The sequence below is a fragment of the Eubalaena glacialis genome, chromosome 16, assembly GCF_028564815.1.
Source record: "Eubalaena glacialis isolate mEubGla1 chromosome 16, mEubGla1.1.hap2.+ XY, whole genome shotgun sequence".
Classification (NCBI taxonomy): Eukaryota; Metazoa; Chordata; class Mammalia; order Artiodactyla; family Balaenidae; genus Eubalaena; species Eubalaena glacialis.
This window is the reverse complement of record NC_083731.1, coordinates 66,061,476-66,084,830: the sequence shown is the minus strand read 5'-3', so window position 1 is coordinate 66,084,830 and position 23,355 is coordinate 66,061,476. Positions and strand designations below refer to the sequence as shown.

Genomic DNA, 23,355 nt, shown 5'->3' with positions numbered 1-23,355 from the left:
GGAACGAAGAAACTCATCCAAAAATCAGAGTAAAAAAAAAAAAATCACAGTAAACAGTAAATGAATTTATTGTATCTAGAAATGACTGAAAATATTAAGTGAATCTTGAATATCTGATTTAAACTGGACTTCAAAAACAGTGATCAGATGATGTAGTTCATGTGAAGGGAACTCAATCTTTAAAAAAAAAAAAACTTCCTTGAAACTTAATCATTTGTAGGGTTAAATGAGGCAGGATGCTTGACATTTGTGCTACTTTGTTTTCTGTTTTTTCAAGCAGGCAGCCTACACACCTCCACATCAGATTTTCGGTAATGACTGCTCTTGTGTTTGGGTAACAAACAGCCCAGGGAGGTTGGTGTGCATATTGGGGGTTTGGCAGAAGGGGTTAAAAGGGGACAGAGATTGAGTTTCCTGAAAAGCTTATCTTGTAGCTAAGCTCTAAACTTTGAATATGGTTATATGGATGCTTAAAAAAAAAAGGGCACATAAATTTTAAAAGCAACTTTTTGTAAGGGTATTTTTTTTTCTTTGTAAACCAAAGTATGAATACTATGTGGTAAATATATAGCACAAGCCACATGCTATTTTTTCTTTGGCAAGGTTGGTAGGGGAAAAGCCAATCTACACTGGATCTAGTACTTTTATTTTTCTTAATCTAGGCACAAGCAATCTACAAACATTCAGGAGGCTGATTCACGTTTAGCTATTCAAACATGAGTGGAGCAGGGGAAAATTTTTTGTCACTATAATTTTTACATTATTTGGGGGCATTTTTCTAAATGCATTTAAAACTAAATTGAATTGTTTTTTCTTGAGGATTTGCATGGCTCCCCCCTCCCATCTTTAAACAAAAACAATAAAACTGGCTCCTTTTCTTTTTTTTTTTCTTTTTTTTTAACTGTTAACTGCAAACATATTACCTGATATTAGATGATTTCATTCTAGTTCAAACACATTCAGAAGCCCCAAGTAGTTGACCCACAAATTTAGTGGAAATCAAAAAACTATCTCTTATTTGGTACCAAGTTCTAATCCAAGGAAGCGGATATAAGTGAAAATGTTAAATCAGTGTCAGGTCAAACTGAATCTACTCTCTCAACTAGAACTTTGAAAGAAGGCTTCCAGCATATGTGAAAGTGGAAAGAATTGTGGACTTGTAGAAGCTCCACGTACCCATCACTGAGCTTCAGCAATTACCAGTGCGTGGCCAATCTTGTTTCATCTATAAGCAACCACTTCCCTGTTCCCCAGGCTCCCCACCTATTATTTTGAAATGAATTCCAAACATCTTATTTCATTTGTAACTACTTCTGAACGTATCTCTAAATGATTAGGACCCCTTTCAGTATTAACTGTAGATACCATACTCAGCAAAACGTAACCACATCTAGTGGAGTATCCTCCTATGAAAACATTGCTCCTAATATTACTTCCTAACTGAAGAAGATGACCTTTTAAAAATGTAATACATAGTTGGGTTCAGAGTAATGGCTAATATATTTTGCATAAGTCTTGGAGAAGCCCAATCTTCATGGCATTTAGGAAAACTGTACCCAGAAATTCGATGACATTAAATTCTCCATCTGAAAATTTTCTATCCATGTGACATCAAGATTGCTAAATGATCAGAAGGCTAGACCCCTCAGCCCACCAGGCCATTAATATTGAGAATCCCTACAAAGAAGCTGAACACTTTCTTCAACAGCCCAACAGGTCATTCTTTCCTAAATGGTCACGCCGATTTCCATGGTTCCTGCCAATCTAAGCTGTTCCTGGTCCCTAGAATTCACTCATTTCCTACTGCTCTTTCAGTGCTGAATACTCACTTCACTACTACTGCTATGAAAATGCCATAACCCCCAGTTGTTAGAAAAGATAAAAGAGAACTACTGAATCTTCTGTCCCTTTTCTGAATGCTTCTCTCTTACTTGACTAAGAATTTAAAGTCTTTTGTTATAGGCCCCTTCATTACCTGGCATCATGCAATGCACATAGTATGTGGACATTGTATGTTGAATAAATGATTCTTAATTCATATTCCATACCATTTAATAGTGTCATGTGCATTGCAGGTACTCAATATACAGACATTAAATGACGGGGCGGGGCAGGGGGAGGAGGGGGACAGGACCACATGCTGGATGAGAAAATGGATAAATCATTCATTCTTGGCTGCAGCATACTCCAATGAAAGAAAAATGTTTCATCACTTTCATATAGATTTGTGTAATCTATGTTGCAAGTAAACCACTTGAAAGTTGTATTTTTAGAAAAACTTCCTCTCAATAGGAAAAGATTTTTAGTAATATACAAATACAAATTTTCTAAAGCACTGCGCATAGTATGTCTACCTTTTAGTAGATAAACTAGTTCTATAAAATGCAAATTAGTGGATACTGAATATTTAACAAAAAGCCTATGATTACAAGTAATGGAGTTCAAGACTCTGGCACATGTCAAAAACCCATACAGGCCAGGCAATGCCTTGTTCTGATGCATTCAATTTGGTTTAGTAATCACCTTTGAATCTGAAAACCAATGAAGTCCAAACCCAAGTCTCTTTTCCCATAAAAAAAAAAAAAAAATGCACAGTCAGCCCCCCACTTCCTTTGAGAAAGAGTTCACAGCACCAGACAAGAATACTTGAATGAATCCAACCAACTGCACTGCAATTTCCAAGAAAACACAAGAGCATAAACCACCAGAAAGCATAATGTTACAAATTTACCCCTTCCTTTCTACTATCTCTCTGCCGTTCCTAGCCGGCTTCCTCACCTTTGAAAAGCTTGGTTACTTGCTAGATTGTCGCTAGGCTGTGCCGGGGGAGAGAACTTCACCACCTCCACACACACTTTGCTAACTTCCTCCGCCCACTTTAGTGCGAAGGCACGAGGGCCCTTCTCTCTTCTTTCACTCCGCGCGAGCGGAGCCCGGGTCCTAAGACCAGGCTTCTCTGGCCGCGCTATGTCTTTCGGTCCATCTGGCGACTTGGGCATCGCCCCCCGGGGCTCCAGCAGCTGCCGGCAGCGCACGCACTGCGCGGTGCAAAGCAACCAACCCCAGGACCCCAAATCCTCCCGGGGGTGGGTGGGAAGGGAAAGGGTCGATTCCCAACGGTAGGCGCTCAATTTTTTTTCCTGAGTGGACCTAAGTTCATTCTTTGCTTCAAGTGGGAAGTGGAAGCAGAGAAAAGTGTGCAGTCGTTTCCCAAAGAGGTGAGCGGCCAATGCGGTCTCGCCGGGGGAAATTCAAACGCACCAGGCCGGGCGAGCTCAGCTTCGGTGTGCAGCGGGGCCGGGTGCGTGCGCGAGGACCAGAGGCCAGCGCGCCGCGCCCCGCGCCTGGCTGTCCCCCAGCCGGACGCTCCCTTTTTAGGGTCACTTTCCCCTCCCCAGATATGCAAGCTCTGGGGAGTCAAGCCGGGGGACTAGACTCCATCGCCTGCAAAGTGCTGGAGGATCAAGGCGGGTGCGCTCCACCCGCGCGCCCCAGGGAGGCGAGCACTCACCTGCGCTCGGAAGTAAAGGAACAGAGCGACGCTGCACGCGACCTGGCCCAGCCCCAGCCCCAGCAGGGCCACGAACGTGGAGCGGGAGGCGGCGGCGGAGTGGTGCGGGGCGGGTTGCGCGGACGGCGGCGGCGGCGGGGCGTGCAGGGCGCCCTCGTGCGGGGCGCCGGAGCCGCCGCTGCCCATCTCCTCGGAGCCGCGCAGGTACTTGGTGTAGTCTCGGCTGGCGCGGCGCATGGCGCTCGGCCCGCCTCGCTCGGGCGCTCGCCTCCCTCCGGGGCTGTTCGGCCGGCGGCCAAGTCCAAAGGCGGCGCAGAGCCGGCGCGCGGCCAGGCGGGCCTCGACGTAGGGGCGCTCAGAGGCGGGCGCTGCTCCTGGGGCGCGCGGGCGAGCGAGGAGGGTGCCGGCCGCCCCAACTCTTATAAACCGCTTCGGGAGGGCTGGCCCCGGGAGCCAATCAGCCCCGGCCGAGCCTGCCTCTTCCACTCCCACCCCTGGCTCCCCTTCCTTCCTTTCGCCCTCCCTCCCTTACTCTCTCCCTGAAAGGCCTCCTCCCTCCCCATCGGGGCCCTCGGAGGAAGAGGCTGTGGGTTGTTCTAGCGGTTCCAGAGGCCACTTGCCCATCCTCAGCGGCCTTTCTGGAGGTCCAAGAGATGGGCTGGGGGAGATGCAGATGAATGCCTTGGTCAAGGATAAAGGTGACATCGCAGACATTCCTGGGACAGTTGGCATCCCCGAGCCTCAGTTTCCCCTATAGGATTTAGAAAGTTGGACTTGGTGATGTCTGAAGGCCCTTCCTATTTGCCTCTCCTCCTCCCACCACCCCCCTAACATTTTTTTTTTTTTTAGCAAGGAACACCCTCAGAGATCCTGAGGGTGCAGCCTCTAGCATGTTTCCAAATATAGGTTCCGAAATATGTATTTTGGCAGGCTTAGGAAACCAGAACCCTCTTCCCAAACCCCTGTTTCTGCACCCTCAAAGTGGCTTTAAATGAGGCAGATTTTGAATGTGGCAGCAGAGAGCCGATAGGCACCAACTGTGACTTAAAAAAAGAAATTTGGTACAGAGAGAGGGGTAGGACCCAGTAACTTTACATATAGGACCATATATATGAAGAGAGTTCAGTCACATGCCATTCCTACTGCTTGGCAGTTACTTTCCTTCAGTGTCCTAAAAATAAGAGAGGTATACACCCAGAGGCGGGCCACCCAGGAGCGCTCCTCCAGCTGTCAATCAGGAAAGAAAGATGTTACACAAAGCTGAGGTGGAATTAAATGTTGGTTTCCTTGCTAAGGAAAACTTTTTTAAAAGTCTGTCTTCAGAATTGTGCCCCTTGGTAAGAAAAATGAGAATACGAACATTGCTGACAGATTCTGATACATCTTCAGCAGGAAAGAACGGAGGTACTGGCCAATTTAAACACCTATAAAAACTTAGGATGTTTTCACTTTTTGTTACTACGTTTGAATTTTGTGTCCTCTTTCTGCATAGTTCTCGAAAGGGCATTTCATAGGGAAGATTTTTCACAAATGGCACATCTCTGAGTTACTAAAACCCGTGTTTGCAATTAAACAGAACTCAGCACGTGTTGAGGAAGAGCAACTAGGATGGGTAAAAAATAAACACCCAAATGAAATGATTTGTTCAAATTCAAAGATGCTTTTAGCATTCGTTTGTGTATGTATCTCAAGTTTGATGAGGAAAGAGGGAAAAAAACAATTTTCAAACTCCAATAGAGAAACAACAAATGTTGATCTTCTACTCCATGCAGTCTGGGCCTCTTCTTACTTTTTGTTGGTTAACTTTGGGAAGTAACGGTTGTTTTCCCTCTCTTTCTCTTCCTTCTCTTTTTTCTTCTTTTGGGAAACAATTCTATATTTCATCTTTTTTATAAATCTCTACTAGAATCAAAGATTTTTAAAAATGTGTTATAACAACTAAACCCACAGTGACTTTACTGTATAGCCCTTTCCATTCTTTTTCAATGTTTTATACATGTCTTTTATTCCTTGGCATCTTGATCCTCAGATTAGAAGAAGTTCCCTCAAATCTCTGAATCTGTTCAGTTGTGTTTGACCTAGTCACTTCATGGATAGGACCGTATATTACATTCCTACAGAGTTCTTCATGCGACGTTCCTCCTGCAAGGCAGTTATTTTCCTTTCCTATCCTAAAGGTGTCATCCCTCTGTGTTCCCGCATCCACAGGATGGATTGGAAACTCCACTGTCAGTTCACTTGTTGCTTCTTCAAAGGTAATGAAACTTTCTGGCCTATTAATTAATTAATTAATTTGTCAACATGTCACTCCCTAATTACTCGACATTCGCTTAATAAAAGGGGTGGTCCCATGGTCGGCTTCGCTTGGAAAATCTTGCGTTAAACAAAATTAGTTGTTTTTTGTTTAATGCGGATTGTATCAGTGACATGAATGTACAAATGTATTTTGTAAATCTCCAGAAAAGGGGTTTGGTATTCTCTGCTTTTCAAAAAGTTTTCATCTTTTTTTTTTTTTTTTTGAGGGGATGGGAGGTTCACATATCAAGGGTTTAAGAAACAAAATTTGGTAAAAACCAGATGAGAAATATCTGTAGAACACGAATGGACAGTGCAGCACAAATGGCCTGAATGTCAGTAAAATAGTCAGTAGCCCAGGGAACCTACAAGGACTGAAGGAACAGGAAGAGGAGAGACCAGAACAGGACCATGGAGGATATTGAAGAGTCTGTCAGATTGGAAAAAAGCATTCAGATCCATTTTATTTAATTTTTATTTTTTTAATTTTTATCTTATATTGGAGTATAGTTGGTTAACAATGTTGTGTTAGTTGCAGGTATACAGCAAAGTGATTCTGTTATACATATCCATGTATCTATTCTTTTTCAAATTCTTTTCCCATTTAGGTTTTCACAGAGTATTGAGCAGAGTTCCCTGCGCTATACAGTACAGATCCATTTTAAAGCATCATGCTGGCCATCCAAAGCATTTCCACAGACCTGCAGTTTTCTGTCCTTGCCAGGGCTTCATGGAGCCCCTCTTAAACACCACTGGCCCAGCAGGTGACTCTCAAGCTCCTTACCATGTTTTAGATCAACTTCTGGTTCCTATTGCTTCATTGCCTCACTTTTTCCCCCTGCAGCCTTACGATTTATGCCCCAGCAACACAGGACTGCTTGCACCCTCCCATTTCTTGCTCTTATACCTTTGGTCATTCACTGTCTTCCACCAGGATTGATCACCCTGACTTTTTCACCTGATTATTGCCTTATCTTCAAATATTCAGTTAAGGTTCCTTGTCCTTAGGAAGCTTTTCCTGAGAGCTCACCACCCCCAGGCTGTCACGCCCCACTATTTCTATCTAATTCTTTATTACATGATGTGCATATGTTTATCGTAGTTCTGAAACTTCTTTTTATGATCTTTACTTTGCTTCTCTGTCTCACCTACTAGACTGTAAGCTCCCTGAGGGAAGTCATGACCTTTGTATTCCTACTGCCTTAACACAGTGCTTCATGAAGGTCTGTGAAATGAATGAGTAAGTAAAAAAAAAAAGAATATAAACATTTCTGACATTCCAATAACAGAGGGCTGAACTGGGGAGAACACTAAGTGTTAAATAGAAAACTACCCCAAATAACATCACTCTCTAATTATACTGATAACCTAATTTAACTAGGAAAACATACAGCAAACTTAAGGGCATAACATGCCCAGACAATAAGGAGAAATAGATATATGTATTTTTTAAGGCTGATATTGTAGAATTTTATTATCAAGCTTATAGAACTTAAGAAAATTTGAACCTGAGTGACTTTCAGATTTTATGTAATTATCTATACACTAGCAGCTCTCAAACTTTTTAGTCTCAGAATCTGTTTACTCTCTTACAATGGAAACTTCCAAAAGCTTTTTTTTAATGTGAGTTGTAGCTGTCAATATTTACCATATTAAAAATTCAAACAGAGAAACGTTTGCTCATTTGCGGTAACAACATTATTTATGAAATATAGATCATTTTAAAAATAAAAATATAAGTGAATAGGATTGCATTGTTTATGTTTGTAAATCTCTTTAATAGAAGACAGTTGTATTCTTCTGTCTGCTTCTGTACCCACTCTGATGTGATACATTATTTTTCTCAAAGTGTATGAAGAAAATACAGCCTCACACAAACATATAGTTAGAAAAAGGAGGAATATTTTAATTGCCTTTTCTGATAATTGTGGTGTTTTCCTTTTCAACTACACCAGAACTCAACAAGTGGTCACTTCTTAGCCATTATTTGCACTATGGAATCTAAAACCATCAGTGGAGTTTTCCTCCTCTGTGACAATAATATCCATTGATCTATATTTTTATTTGAATGGTTCTCTTACCCAGGGATGATTTGTAACACTGGTCATTTGGAAAATATTAATTCACTGAGTTCCACAGATTTTCCAAGTGTTGACATATTTCATTATACAATAGCAAAAACCTACATTCACTAATATCACCACTGATTTTATCAGGAAAGTCTTTAGTATTGGGAAGCTGTTAAGTTCACAGAGGCAAATAGGAGTTCACAGAGGCAAATAGGAGTTTTTCAAAGTTCTAATTTGTCCTTGAAAACTTGAATTGTATTGGCAACAAATACTGCCAATTGCTTTTCTTGAACTGACAGACTCACTTTGTTCATTTTTCAAATGAACAAATACCCAAGCCTGAAAAGCATAAATGTTTGTCATTAATTCATTTTGCAACTTGAACAATGACTTGCATGCTTTTTCTCATGACAATCCTACTTAGTTATGTAGCAGAAGTGCTTCAATGCATACATCCCATTTTGTCCCATGTAATATAAAAAGATGTATATTCAAGTATTAAGTCTTAATAAAAATAACGGTTTTTACTCCATCAAAGATATATTTTTTTAAAACTGTTTTTTAAAGAAACTCTGAAGTGTGTAGCAGTGAAGAATACATGACTACTAACACAGTTTTCATGTCAACTGTACTGATTTATGCTATGGCTCCAGCATTTTATACATTAGTGCAAATGTCTACAAAGTAGAAAAGCAAGTTATGATCTTAGTATTACTATAAAGGTAGCTCAGATCTTGAGGATCCCCTGAGTGGGTCTCAGGGACCTCAAAGGTCTGAGGGCCACACTTTGAGAACCACTAATCTGTTGGATGGAGGCATAAGTTGGCACACTCTACATAGTCCAGCCTAGTTCTGTTAGATGTGGCAAACACTTGGTCAAAAGGTCTTGGAGACATTTTTAAATAGGTAAGAGATAAAACAGATAGAACTTGATGACTGGACATGAGAGGTGGCTCACAGGAGTATTTGCTTGGATGACAGGGTAGATGATGGTGCTGTGAATCCAGATAAAGAATACACAAAGTTTTAGCGATGCTACGAGGATGAAGTCATTGTGAATCTTTTTGTTGTTGTTGTTGTTTGCCGTGCCACATGGACCAGGGATTAAACCTGGGCCATGGCAGTGAAAGCCCAGAATCCTAACTACTAGGCCACCAGGGAACTCCCAAGTCATTGTGAATCTTATAGAAAGAGAACACAAGAGAGAAATCAGGTGTAGGTAGATTGGGGCAAAGAACAATGAGTTTTATTTTGGACATGCTCTTCTTCCTACCCTGGGTGTCCCTGCCTCTTCTGATCTCAGGTCCAAGCTGTTTTTGCTCACTGAGGACCCATTGAAATCTCCCATCTGGGTCTGGCCTGCCTAAAAATCTAACCCACCATTTCCATTACCTTTTATAAGCAACCTATTCTCATCACATTCCCTTGTGCTAACAAATTAACTAATAAACTATAACAACTTAACATTGACCTGTGTCAATAGACAGTTGAATTAAGGCTTTATGTTTGCAGTCATCATGAAATATACTGCCTTATCCCTAAAGGAGTCTCTATTCCCTGAGACTCCAGGGAATCCTGAATGGGAGGTGGAGGAGAAAAAAAATCTTGATCATGTTTGAAGGAAGTCCATAGCTGTATGTCTCTTCTGTGCACAATGCTGGAACTATCTAAAGTAATTTTAACCTCCAGCTTTCTAGGAAGCAACTGTGTTTGATAGGTTTTTTTGTTTTTTTAACATCTTTATTGGAGTATAATTGCTTTACAATGGTGTGTTAGTTTCTGCTTTATAACAAAGTGAATCAGTTATACATATACATATGTTCCCATATCTCTTCCCTCTTGCGCCTCCCTCCCTCCCACCCGCCCTAGGTTTTCTTTTTTAATTGAAGTATAGTTGATTTATAATGTGTTAATTTCTTCTGTACATCAAAATGACTGAGTTTTATATATATATATATATATATATTCTTTTTCATATTCTTTTCAGTTATGGTTTGTCACAAGATATTGAATATAGTTCCCTGTGCTATACAGTAGGACCTTGTTGTTTGTGTTTGATAGGTTTTTAATTAATTAACATTATCTCAGACTTATTCTTAAAATGAAATCATCTGAAGTATTAGACCTTTTAAGTAAACTTTTGGGAAATACAGAAATTAATCAGAGAGATTGTAGTTGTTTCTAAAAACATAATCAAATGGGATTAATGATATTAAAGAGCCTTACTGTATTTATCTCCTAAATGTTTTCTGAATCTTTTTCCTCTTCAATTTTGCTCAGGAAGTAATTATTATTTCTTCTTTCTTCTTCTTTCCCCTGCTTTGAAATTCCTGTTTTCATTATATTGGGTCTCTCAGATGTGTCTCTCATGATCCCTATAGTTTAACTTGTAATTTCCATCTATTTTATTTTTGCTTTTCATCACGAATATATTCTTTTATTTTCTATTCTAGATCTTTATTTCCTTTCTCAGCAGTTTCAATTCCATTCTTCAGGTCATCTGTTGGATTTTTAAATGCAGAATTAAATTTTATTTTAAGAAATCTTTTTTTTTTTCCTCTCCGATTGATCTTTTGCAATACTTTCTTGTGTCTCCTTAAGAATTCTCCTTATAATCATTTTTAAATTCACCTCTACTCCTTTACTAAACCTCCTCTGACAGGCAGCTGTTTTGTTTACTTGGGCTAGGTTCCTCTTTCAAGCTTCTGAGATCCTTTCAGTGACATTTGACCTTTTGACCTGTGTATATCAGGTTAGTGGAGGTGTCTTCAGCAATGGTGGACACACAGGAAGTGACGGGTAAGGAAGGTGTTTCCTCACCTTACCAGGCGGCTGGCTTAAGGAGGGCCAGTGGGATTCTCCCAGGGCTGGGAATTTCAAGTAATTCCCAGTGTCTCTCAGGATGCATGCGGATCACCTGTCCAGAGCCTCTCAGGAAGCTATGAGATTGTTTTTTCAGATTTTCCAGAGTCTGTTAATGCTTAGGTCTACTCATTGCTATCAGTAATTTTGTCCAGAAATTAGCCTGTGCTTTTCTATTTCTCTACTGAATCCTCAGGACGTGAAGCCTCAGGTAAACTTCCCATCCCCACATACTACATACTTTATTCTTTGAGATGGGAGTGAGAGGGTGACAAAGGTATTTGATACCAGCTTCCCAAAATGCTTGTTCCCTTCTCTTTGCCTCTAAATCAGCCTTTCGTCATTTCTTGCCTGTAGTACTAAAACAGCTTCCCTCTTGTCCTTTTTGCCACCAACCTTCTCCTACTTAAACCTGTTTCCAGAAGAATCTATTTATCATGTGCAGCTGGCTGTATCATTTTCCCATTTGAAACTGGTCAGTGGCCTGTGATTACTTAAGATAAAATCGGAGCTACAAACCCCTTCTTAATTTTTCCCATCTGTATCTTTAGCCTCATCTTCCATCACTCTCTCCTTGTACTTAAAGTTCTAGTTTTAGAACATAAAGAATAATTTATAATTTCCCTATACTCTGTGCTATTTATTTCAAACCCCTATGTCTTTGTTCATGTTGACAATTATTCATGCAACAAACATTTACTGAATACCAGCCACGAGTCTGGCACTGTGGTGGGCATAGGAGGTATGATGCTGAGTAAGATACGTAGTTGTCACCACAGAGCTTACACTCTAAGACGAATGTTGCACTTACACTGAAAGAACAAAAACCTAATAAGTGCAAAAAGAAAACGATGTGCACTATTTCCTGCCCCTGCAATGGGACTTTAAAGCCATTCAGTAAACTCTGCTTTTATTTATTTGTTAGGTAGAAGATCTCAGGCCATTGCTAGCACCATAACCGTAACCAACTAGACAAAGCCAGATAAACTTTTTAAAAATTATCTTTAAAAAAGATATCAACAAGCTGCAGAGATGAAAATGATGCCAGGAAATTTAAAGGGACTGAATTCTATATGAAAAATCTTTCCTAGGGGAGAAAATATCACTAGCCACTTTCCTCCCCGAGAGCATTTGCCAAGTAAACACAGGCAAGTGTAGGGTCAAGTTTGCTACAGGCAGAGAGATTCTACCGGAAAAGACATGACACATTAAAATCTGGAGGAACTCCAAATGCCTAGGTAGTTTTCTCCAACTACTTGTTTTCTCCTTCACAGGACTTTTTCTGAGTACTGGGCAGCTTACAAGGCTGGGGGACTGGATTGAGACGGTAGAGTGGGATCTCCCAAAATCTCACAGTGTATGTGAAAGAATATTACTGGAGAGAAAGGTTTACAATAAGCACTAAGCAAATATAGCCACCAAGATATTTGAAACAAGAGTTGTGCTGAAACTAATTAAAGCTACAGCCTAGCTCAATTTCTAATTGGATTGAAGTCCTCCTCACCTTAGCTGCAAAATAATATCTACGTCAGTTCTTTAGTACACAGTGTCTGGTGTGCAGATTTTAAAATTACATGACATGATAGGAAGTTAAATGTGTGGTTCATAATCATAAGGAAAAAATACATCCAATAGAGGCAGATCAACAGATGACCCAAATATTGGAAATAGTAGGCAAGGATTTAAAAATAACTATTATAAGTATAATAAGGAACATAGAGGAAAAGATAAAGAAAATAAATGAAAAGATAGACTACTTCAGCAAAGAAATGGAATGGTTTAAAAATAATCAAATGGATATTCTAGAAAATAAAATAAAAATAAGACACCTGAAATTAAGAATTCATTAGATTAAAAATTTTTTTAAATAAAATAAAATAAAATAAAAATAAGACACCTGAAATTAAGAATTCATTAGTGTAATAGCAGACTGAATACAAAATGGGATCAATGAATTCAAAGGCAGTTCAATAGAAAAGTTCCAAACTGAGGCACACAGAGGAAAATAATTAGAATATAACAGAATATATCATTAGAAATATATGGAACATTATCAAATGATCTAACATATGTGTAATTAGAGTTCCAGAAAGAAAGGAAAGAACAGGGAAGGAGCAACATATAATGAGATTATTGTGAGAATTTTCCAAACTGATTAAAAACATCAACCCATGGATTCAAAAAGCCAGGAAGCCCCAAACAGGCATATACAAAGAAATTCACACCTAGACACACCATAATCACACTGCTAACATCTATATTCTTAGAAACAGTAACTCATATTTTTCTTTTCCTTTTAGTTGGAAATCTCAGGCAAGTCTCATAATATTTTTGTTCACACTTAAATAATAAAATGTCTTCTGGACACTTTTAGTCATGAGAATACCCTTGGTTTGGTCATTAAAAGGAGGAATTCAGTTTAATAATAACAACGTTGATTCATTTAAAGTTAAATTCTCTTTCCTCCTACAGTTTAGAAAAATGAGTCTGGAAAATTTGTGGCAGGGGTGCAGCTGTGGGTTGGGTGGAGTAAGGCGCAGCCAAGGACGGGACACAGTTATAGCCTGGATTGGTGCTCTTTGGGCTTGGTGGGTCAATGATCAGAGCTACTCTTTTCCTGGGGCATTTTCATGTTCCCATGAAGATTTTCCCACCAAAAACATCTGACTGAAGTGCCCTGTCCTCTGGCTAATTATTTATAATTCCCGCCTCGGTTTCTGTAACCTGTCTCTGGCTAGAAGCCCTTTTGGTTGGAATCCCGTTAAATATTATCCTCAGATTGTCTCCCACTTGGTTGCCCACATCATGTCCCTGGGTACACAGTTCTGCCCTGTTGTCCGTGAAAGCATATTTTGTTCCCAGTGCAGCTTCATCTTAGCCCTGCCACCAGACAGGCAGCTTTAGACATACCACTTCCCTTTGGTCTTCTTAGACATGGGCCAAATCCTGGTCTCTTTGTCATCTCAAGCTTCAGAACAAATATCAAGCTTCCTAACTGGTTCTTTCAAAGCCCTTCTCGTAGTTTCTCTAAACAAACTATCTCTTTAATTTATTTATTTTAATTTTTAATTGAAGTATAATTGACATATAACCTGATATTAGTTTCAGGTGTACAACACGATGATTCAATATTTGTTGATATTGCAAAATGATCACCACGATAAGTCTAGTTAAAATCTATCACCAAACGTAGTTACAAAAAAGTTTTTCTTGTGATGAGAACTTTTAAGATCTACTCTCTTAGCAACTTTTAAATATGAAATACAGTATTGTTAACTATAGTCACCGTGCTGTATATTTCATTTCCATGACTTATTTTTTTTTATAAATTTATTTATTTATTTATTTATTTTTGGCTGCGTTGGGTCTTCGTTGCTGCCCACGGGCTTTCCCTAGTTGTGGCGAGCAGGGGCTATTCTTCATTGTGGTGCACGGGCTTCTCATTGCAGTGGCTTCTGTTGTTGCGGAGCACGGGCTCTAGGCGCGCGGGCTTCAGTAGTTGTGGCACGCGGGCTCAGTAGTTGTGGCTCATGGGCTCTAGAGCTCAGGCTCAGTAGTTGTGGCGCATGGGCTTAGTTGCTCCATTGCATGTGGGATCTTCCCGCATCAGGGATCGAACCCATGTCCCCTGCATTGGCAGGCGGATTCTTAACCACTGTGCCACCAGGGAAGTCCCCCCATGACTTATTAATTTTGTAACTGGAAGATTGTACCTCTTGATTACTTCAACTTCAATCATTTACATCCTTAACCTGGTTTCCAGATTCCTTTTCTGCAAGTATCTTTTTTTAAAATATAGGAATTTTTGCCACCTAGCATCTTATTCCCACCTTATCATTCTGTTACACAAGGAAATAACCACTTATCATATAGTGTAATTAGTAAAATGTGTTCTGGGAGAACATAAGAGTAGTTCTTCACCTAGATCTGGGAGTTCAGAAAACACTTTTTGGAGGAAGCCATATTTAAAATGAGACTTTTGGGATGAGTAATTGTTATCCCAAACTATTGGGAAAACACACATGTAGAGACCTAGAAGCAAAATAAGATGTATTCAAAGAACTTAAGAAGTTCAGTGTAGCTTGATCAGAGTGTGAGAAAGAATTAGGCAAAGGTGATACAACGACTGAGCCCACGCGCCGCAGCTACTGAGCCCGCACACCACAACTACTGAGCCTGCGTGCCACAACTACTAAAGCCTGCACGCCTAGAGCCCCTGCTCCGCAACAAGAGAAGCCACCGCAATGAGAAGCCCACGCACCTCAATGAAGAGTAGCCCCCGCTCACCGCAACTAGAGAAAGCCCCTGCACAGCAATGAAGACTCAACACAGCCAAAAATAAATTTAAAATATTTTTAAAAAGGTAATGTTAAAGAAAAAAGTAAGTTGCAAAGTGATATGCATATGTATATGATATAATACCATTAAAAAAGAGACTAGAAAAATAAGCAACATTGAATCATCAAACCTTTGTCAGTCATGATAAAAATTTGAATTTCATTCCAAGAGCAATGGAGAATAATTGAAAGATTTTTATTTTCCCCTCAAGGAAATATTTAGAATAATATTTAGAATGTGCTTTGACTACAGTGTGGAGAATGAGTTTGAGGGAGGGTAGTAGAAAAAGATGGGTAGGGCAAGCCTGGCGGCTGGGAGCTGGTTACCAGACCATTGCCAACTACAGGCAAGAAATGACCACGGTGGTGGCAAAAGTGGTAGAGAGAAGTGATGGGTTCCAGAGCTGTTTAGGAAGTGGAATGCCTTGGGTTTGGTGACTGACTGGCTGTGGATGGTGAGGAAGAAGATCAAGTCAAAGACACCCACAGGTTTCTGTCTTCTGCAAGTGAGTGTTGCCATCCACTGAAGGAACCCTGGCAGAAGGCCAGGTTGGATGCACTCCAGCTTACACTTAAAGGGCTGAGGTGCACCTGTGACGTTTCCTGCCAATTCTGTTTATTTGGTTGACTCTTCAACCTTGAAGTCTCAGAGCAGGTGATAACTCCTCCTAGGCTTTTCCCCCTAATTTAAACACTAGATTTTTCTAAGAGCCCTTCCTCTCTTGTCCCTTACTCACCTTTATCCTATCACTTTCTTCATTACAGTGACTTTCTCCATATGAGTGTCTTCCCCCATAGACTATAAGAACCTTGAGGACACGGAATCTGTATTGTTCATTATTTAGCCTCATCACCCAGCAAAATGCCTGGCACACAGCAGGCACTTAATTAATGTTGTTGAATAAAGTGAGTCCTCCTGAATCTTAAAATATTGAAACAGCAATGCATATGCAAAAATATGTATGATAAGATGTTTCTGAGCAAATACACTTCAGAAATAACCAGTATGGCAGATATCATAACCATCACAACAAACGTATTACACACTCATATGCAAAGAAGGCACTGTTAGTCTTCTAGGAAAGGTAGAAGAAAAAGACTAAAAACTGAAGGGACTTTGTTCAAACTACTATGTACTGAATGCCTGAGCAAATGTCCTCTCATTTCTGTTGGACTATACATCTTATGTTCCTTCTGTTATACCAAGCTGCCTCTCATAAAACAGTACATGGGTTTTACCAAAGGTCCTCATGCAAAATAGAGGATGAATTAGTTACGACAAAGGAGGCAAGGATATACAGTGGAGAAAAGACAGTCTCTTCAATAAGTGGTGCTGGGAAAACTGGACAGCTACATGTAAAAGAATGATTTTAGAACACTCCCTAACACCATACACAAAAATAAACTCAAAATGGATTAGAGACCTAAATGTAAGACTGGGCACTATAAAACTCTTAGAGGAAAACATAGGAAGAACACTCTTTGACATAAATCACAGCAAGATCTTGTTTGATCCACCTCCTAGAGTAATGGAAATAAAAACAAAAATAAACAAATGGGACCTAATGAAATTTAAAAGCTTTTGCAAAGCAAAGGAAACTACAAACAAGACGAAAAGACAACCCTCAGAATGGGAGAAAATACGGACGAAGGATTAATCTCCAAAGTATATAAACAGCTCATGCAGCTCGATATTAAAAAAGAAACAACCCAATCCAAAAATGGGCAGAAGACCTAAATAGACATTTCTCCAAAGAAGACATACAGATGGCCAAGAAGCACATGAAAAGCTGCTCAACATCACTAATTATTAGAGAAATGCAAATCAAAACTACAATGAGGTATCACCTCACACCAGTTAGAATGGGCATCATCAGAAAATCTGCAAACAACAAATGCTGGAGAGGATGTGGAGAAAAGGGGACCCTCTTGCACTGTTGGTGGGAATGTAAATTGATACAGCCCCTATGGAGAACAGTATGGAGATTCCTTAAAAAACTAAAAATAGAACTACCATACGACCCAGCAATCCCACTACTGGGCATATACCCTGAGAAAACCATAATTCAAAAAGACACATGCACCCCAATGTTCACTGCAGCACTATTTACAATAGCCAGGTCATGGAAGCAACCTAAATGCCCATTGACAGACGAATGGATAAAGAAGATGGAATATTACTCAGCCATAAAAGGGAATGAAATTGGGTCATTTGTAGAGACATGGATGGATCTAGAGACTGTCATACAGAGTGAAGTAAGTCAGAAAGAGAAAAACAAATATCATATATTAACGCATATATGTGGAACCTAGAAAAATGGTACAGATGAACCGGTTTGCAGGGCAGAAATAGAGACACAGATGTAGAGAACAAACGTATGGACACCAAGGGGGGAAAGTGGCGGGGTGGTGGTGTGATGAATTGGGAGATTGGGATTGACATATATGCACTGATATGTATAAAATAGATAACTAATAAGAACCTGCTGTATAAAAAGATAAATAAAATTAAATTTAAAAATTCAAAAAAAAATAGAGGATGAAAGCAAGTGATTGCTTAATATACATATATCCATGCTTTATTACAGAGTGAAAACTTCAAAAAATCTATCTTAAAACTAAATGGTTGAAAACAGGAACACCGGGGCCATATGCCCAGTGATGAAATCCAGGCTCTGACTCTTACTGGCGGGTAGCCTATGATTCTATGCCTTGGTCAACTCATTTGAAAAATACAGAAAGTGAAATTTACCTTATGGGGTTGTTATGAATACAATATGAGTCAACATATCCAAAGTCCTTAGAAGAGAGCTTAATACATGCAGGGTACTGTTTTTCTTTTTTTTTTTTTTAATTTTTTAATTGGAGTATAGTTGCTTTACAATGTTGTGTTAGTTTCTGCTGTACAATGACGTGAATCAGCTATATGTATACATTCTTCTTCTTCTCCTCCTCCTCTTTCCCCTCCCCCCTCTTCCCCCTCCCCCTCCTCCTCCTTCTTCTTCTTCTTTTTCCTCCTCCTCTTCTTCTTCTTTTTGTTATTATTACTATGACTACTACACAGCATCATTTATCAGCCAGTGAGATTTTCTGTCATCATCAGTCAGGACTGGAAGTGAGATGAAGGGCACTGAGAAAAAGAGCTGTCCCAAATACTATGCACTTTATTTAGTGGCAGTAATTAGCAATCTTAGAAGAATAGTTGTTTCAGGTTCTTATCTTTAAACATAAATCCAGTGTGCATGAAAAGAAACAGAAGAATTGAAGCAATAAGATCTCCCCTATAGTAAAGGATAGCCAACCCCAGTTAGAAATGATTGGTGAGAGCAGTGGAAGATTTGGAAGAATTACTCACAAGTAAGGAACGCACAGCAGAGTGACTGCAGAGTTCAACAGCCAGTGAGCCTTGGTGGTGCGGTGACCAGCCTCAGTGCTCCAGGGCTGAGTACAAGACCTTCAGAAAAAGTTGGGTGTGTCAATACGCCCTGTTAACTCAAGCAGAGACATTCTATGGAAATATTTCCATCATGCTTGATTTTTTTCATTCTCATGATGTGGGTGTTGTAAAAGGTAAACTTAATTTTTTTATCTGGAAAATTCACTCATTTTTCAATGGTGAAATGTATTTGAGAAAGAAGATCATTAGAAATGTGTAAGATCACTATTAGTAGTAAGTCATCTGCTTGGCTGTGTTAATACATCCAAACCTAATTTTTAAATTATTATTAGCATACCACAAGACACAGGGCAGACAACTGCATAACCTCATTTTATTTTTGACATTTGCATATTTGACATTTATTCATCCTATACACGTTTGTAATGAAATTGTGTGACTCATCTGTAAAGGGATTAATAACAATATGGACTTCCATAAGGTTTTCAAAGAAAAAATTAGCACTCTAAGAGCCTTGTACTGAATTACACCAACCATTTTGGACTAGGGGGAATTCACTGGCAAAATCCACTGCCTTAAAAAGTGAATGTCTATTTCTCAGAATTTTCGAGCACAAAATAAACAGAGAATTGGTAGAGATATTATAGAGTGGATTAATCATCAGATGGGTAGTTAATCTAGGTAATCTTTAAGGTTATTTCCAATCCTGAGATATAAATTCAAAATCTTAACTGGCCCTTCCAGATGTCATAGGCTGCAGTTTGTAAAACGTTTTGAAATGAAAAATATTCCATATGAACCCATGTTTCATTGTTCATTATCTACATCAGTGGTGCCCAATAGAGCCTTCTGCCACAATGAGAATGTTCTAGGTTTGTGCTGTCCAATACCGTAGCCATTAGGCATGTGTAGCTATGGAGCATTTGAAACGCAGCTAGTGCAACTGAGGAAATGAGTTTCTTCAGCTCCTCACCAGCCACTGAGACTGGTGGCTACCATATTGGAAAGCACAGATCTATATTCACTTTTCTTTATCTCTGATTTACAAATGCTTATTAGTATTTAGCATTTAAAACATCATTTCACAGAAACTCAGGATCACTATGACCCAATGATTCTAGAGCCAGCCCAAGTGAGTAGAATTCTTGATGGGACTGAGAAGAAAATTCAACTTTACTCTAATTCCACATCCTAGCACAGTGCCTGGCACAGAGTATCTGTCAAAAATATTATGCAAATTTTCTTTGAATTCCTTGAATCTCTTAATTCAAACGTTAAATTCACCCCATCCCATAGGCTTCAAAAAGAAAGCACCAGTTTCTTATTTCATCTTTACTGTGCCAAAAGTCCAAAGATAATAAAAGTTCAAGAACTTCATGAACCAGCTCAGCACATGAACTCAGAGATTAGTCAACAGCTTAAACAAACAAGGCTGGCCAGCTGGTCCTTGCTCTCTTTTACCACAGTCTGGGACAGGGACGAAAGGCATTTAGGAAAGGATTTGTATTTCTTTCACCTCATCACCCAACCCCCTTGCTCACAACCCATCACTTTAACTTGCAAAGCATTTGGCTGATGATAAACAAGATGGCAGCTGGTCCTGGAGACCATGCCAGGTATCCCACAACTGTGCTCAGGAACATCTCTCTCCATGGGACCCAGGCGAACTCACGTCATGCAGGGCCCCAGCCCAGTGAGATGCAGTGTGCCTTCCTGCACCTCCCCACCACAGACCTGCAGCCACAGGTCGGATGGTTATCGCTCGCTACATGGGCTCTCAATTTCTTGCTGTTTAATGTCCAAGCGGGCAGTTCTGCAACACCAAGAAGAGTTTAGACAAATAAACAGGATCAGGACACACTATAATTAATGGGCTCCACCACACAGCCAAACTGCCCAGCTTCAGAGTTTCAGACTATTTTGGATTCACCATACAACTTTGCTTTTTCTGCAACTACTCCATTTAGAAGGAGAGCAGGTCCAATCTAGGCCAGGATTGAGTGGGAAGTTCACGCAGTAGCTGCTGTAAGACTGAAGTCTTGCATTCAGTGTGTTTCCTCGTTGGTTTTCTCCACCCCTCTGCCACTGGTATAAAGAGTGGAGGACCCCAGACCTATAGACACTAAAGATTGAGAAATACTCCTATGCCAGAGTCTACCATAGCCAGAAACGAGCAGGCTTTGTTATGGTTGAATTGTATACCCCACAAAATTCATATTTTTTTGAAGTCCTAACCCCCAGTACCTCAAAATATGATCATATTTGGAGATAAGGTCTTTAAAGAGATAATTAAGTTAAAATGAAATCGTTAGGGTGGGCCCTAATCTGATATGACTGGGGTCCTTATAAGAAGAGGAAGTTTGGATACAAATACATACAAAGGGAAAATGGTGTGAAGACACAGGGAGAAGATGGCCATCTATAAGCCAAGGAGAGAGGCCTGGAACAGATCCTTCCCTCACAGCCCTCAGAAGGAACCAACCCTACTGACACCTTGCTCTCAGACTTCTAGCCTCTGCAACTGTGAGACAATGGATTTCTGTTGTTTAAGCCACCTAGTCTATGGTACCTTGTTATGGCAGCCCCAGAAAACGAATACGGACCTCTTCCAGCTCTATCTTTATATAGGGCCATAAACTTCCTAGTAGGGATATGATCTCTTTACCTCCTATCTTCCTTTACTATCTTGAACACACAGCCAGAAGAAACACCAAGGCACTCTTCTCCCCATATGGGAGCTATTTTTCCTCCCCTGGATACCTTTATCCAAAATGTAGCAAATAAGTTATGACAATTGGGGATGAGAAAACATTCAGCTTAGGGTGCTCTGGCTTTGTTATCTAAAGCTGTCATCTAATCCATCACCTAATCCAGCACCTAATACTGCACAATGGATAGGAGGCCTTGGGAGAGGTAGAAGAACTCCAGCCCTCAAGGGTTCCACCATCTATAATAGGGGCTTATACTGAAAGGGGACTTGAATGTGGAAAAGTGGTGAACAATAAGGAACTTATTAATAGCACTGGGCCCTTGGAACAAATATTCGGGCCATCTCACTGGTAAAGCACTTGCCAGAAAACCATGGTTAAGAGAAAAAACATGGTCATTTCATGCTGCAGCACTAAACTCTCCTTGCTTTGCCTCCATAATTTAACAGATATTTAGAACGCAAGAGGTATCAGTGGTCTAGATTGCCCACCCCTCAGATTCACTGCCCCTTCCGGAAGAAAAGTGGGCATCCTTTTTCCATAACTCTCAGGGAGAAAGTAGCCACAGATTTTCCTTGAGGATCTCATTTCAAGTATTTAAAAACATTTTCCATCAATATGTTCTCCTTTGTAGTTAACCCAATCCAATACACTGTCACTTTAATATTTTTATTATAAAATTTTAATTGAAAAAGCAATATGCACCTATATGAAAAAATACATTAAAATATTGAGAAGAAAGTAATCACTCATCATCTCTCACTGGTGAAATTCATGTAAATAATTTAGCGTGTGACTATCCTATATATTCATATAAATATGTTTATATTATTTAAATTGCATTGTACATGCACATAGGTGTCCTGATTTTTTTCTTGATATTGTTATAAGTATTCCTCTTCATGGGTAAATACCCTTTATAAATATCACCCTCATAAGTAAAGATTTGACCCTTTTTTTTTGGTTGTCATGTTTAACATCTACAGTTATCTGGTGACACTAAAAACAAATCGTTAAGCTTTTGATTTTAAATTATTTGTACATCAGATAGACTCATCCTATCTCTAAAATCCACCCAGTCACTAAAGTCCTGGGGTTAGGGTCAAAGTAGGAAGAAATAGGGTTCCGGAGATGGAGCACATTTAAATACATCACTTTTTTTTCAACTTACGAATTGAGTAGTTTGTTCTTTGGGGACAGAAAATATCCATGGTATCAAAACAGCCATAACTAAGTGTCCTGTTTTCCACTTTAATGACTACACCCCATAATTTACTTAGCCATTGCCCATCGCTGGACTTTAAAATTGTTTCCACCTTTTGGCTGTCATAAATGATGATGTGATGAACTTCTGGGTATGGATCTTTTGCTGATTTCCACATCATATCTTTAGGCTATATTCCTAGAAGAATTATTGGACAAAAAGGTAAAATTTTAAGGCCTTTTAAGCTATAAATTATAGTCTTGCAGCCAACATCATCTTTAAAGAGTATAATCTTTCATAATCTTAAAATGTGCCATTCAGCTTCCCCCTCACTGGATCCAATGACTTCAGTTTCTTTAGACATTAAGCTCCTCTCAAAAGAGTGATAAGATTCTAGACTCCCAAGGAATATGTAATCTCTTTTAGATGGAGAAGCTTGCAAACTTCAAGACTCTTCAACTATGGTGGAGGAGCCTTTGGAGTCCATTCTCCCAGGAAATCACAGGCTGCTCTCAAATGTATTCTCTCCCCAGTCCTTGGAAGGTTGCCATCCCTATTTCAACAATAAAAAAGAGAAAACAGACACAGTGAACCAAAAAGCTAGCATGACTGTACATAAACCTACATACAAAGACAGTGGGACTGAATATTTTAAATCCAGACCATATCGATTGCTATGTATTTATGTCTATTAATAGACATTTATTTATTATCCAACAAATATGCACTAAGAGTCTGATGTGTGCCAGGCACATATGTGGTAGATGTTGGGCTTACAGATGGCAAACGGCATAGACACAGCCTCCACCTACATGGATTTAGTTTACGTGGGTGAGTGAGTATGTGTAAGTCAGATGGGGAAGCCTTCCTGCCCAGCTGGGAAAGCCTGTGGCCAACACAGTGCAGTCTGACCTTTCAATTGCCAGCCCGACCAGCCCCACTCCCAAGCCTTCCCACACACTCAGAAGAGAA

General features: G+C 39.8%; 1 protein-coding gene and 1 long non-coding RNA gene across 2 annotated transcripts in view; one reads left to right on the top strand and one right to left on the bottom strand.

Moving 5' to 3' along the window:
- The window catches only part of TNFSF11 (TNF superfamily member 11), a 33,167-nt gene extending 29,419 nt beyond the window's left edge, over nucleotides 1-3,748 (bottom strand). Inside the window, exon 1 of the mRNA XM_061170587.1 lies at nucleotides 3,512-3,748. Within this exon, the coding sequence (XP_061026570.1) occupies nucleotides 3,512-3,748 (237 nt within the window). The remainder of the gene's footprint in view (nucleotides 1-3,511) is intronic.
- The window catches only part of LOC133076138 (uncharacterized), a 318,595-nt gene that overhangs the window by 285,937 nt on the left and 9,303 nt on the right, over nucleotides 1-23,355 (top strand). The gene's annotated exons all lie outside the window — the stretch shown is intronic.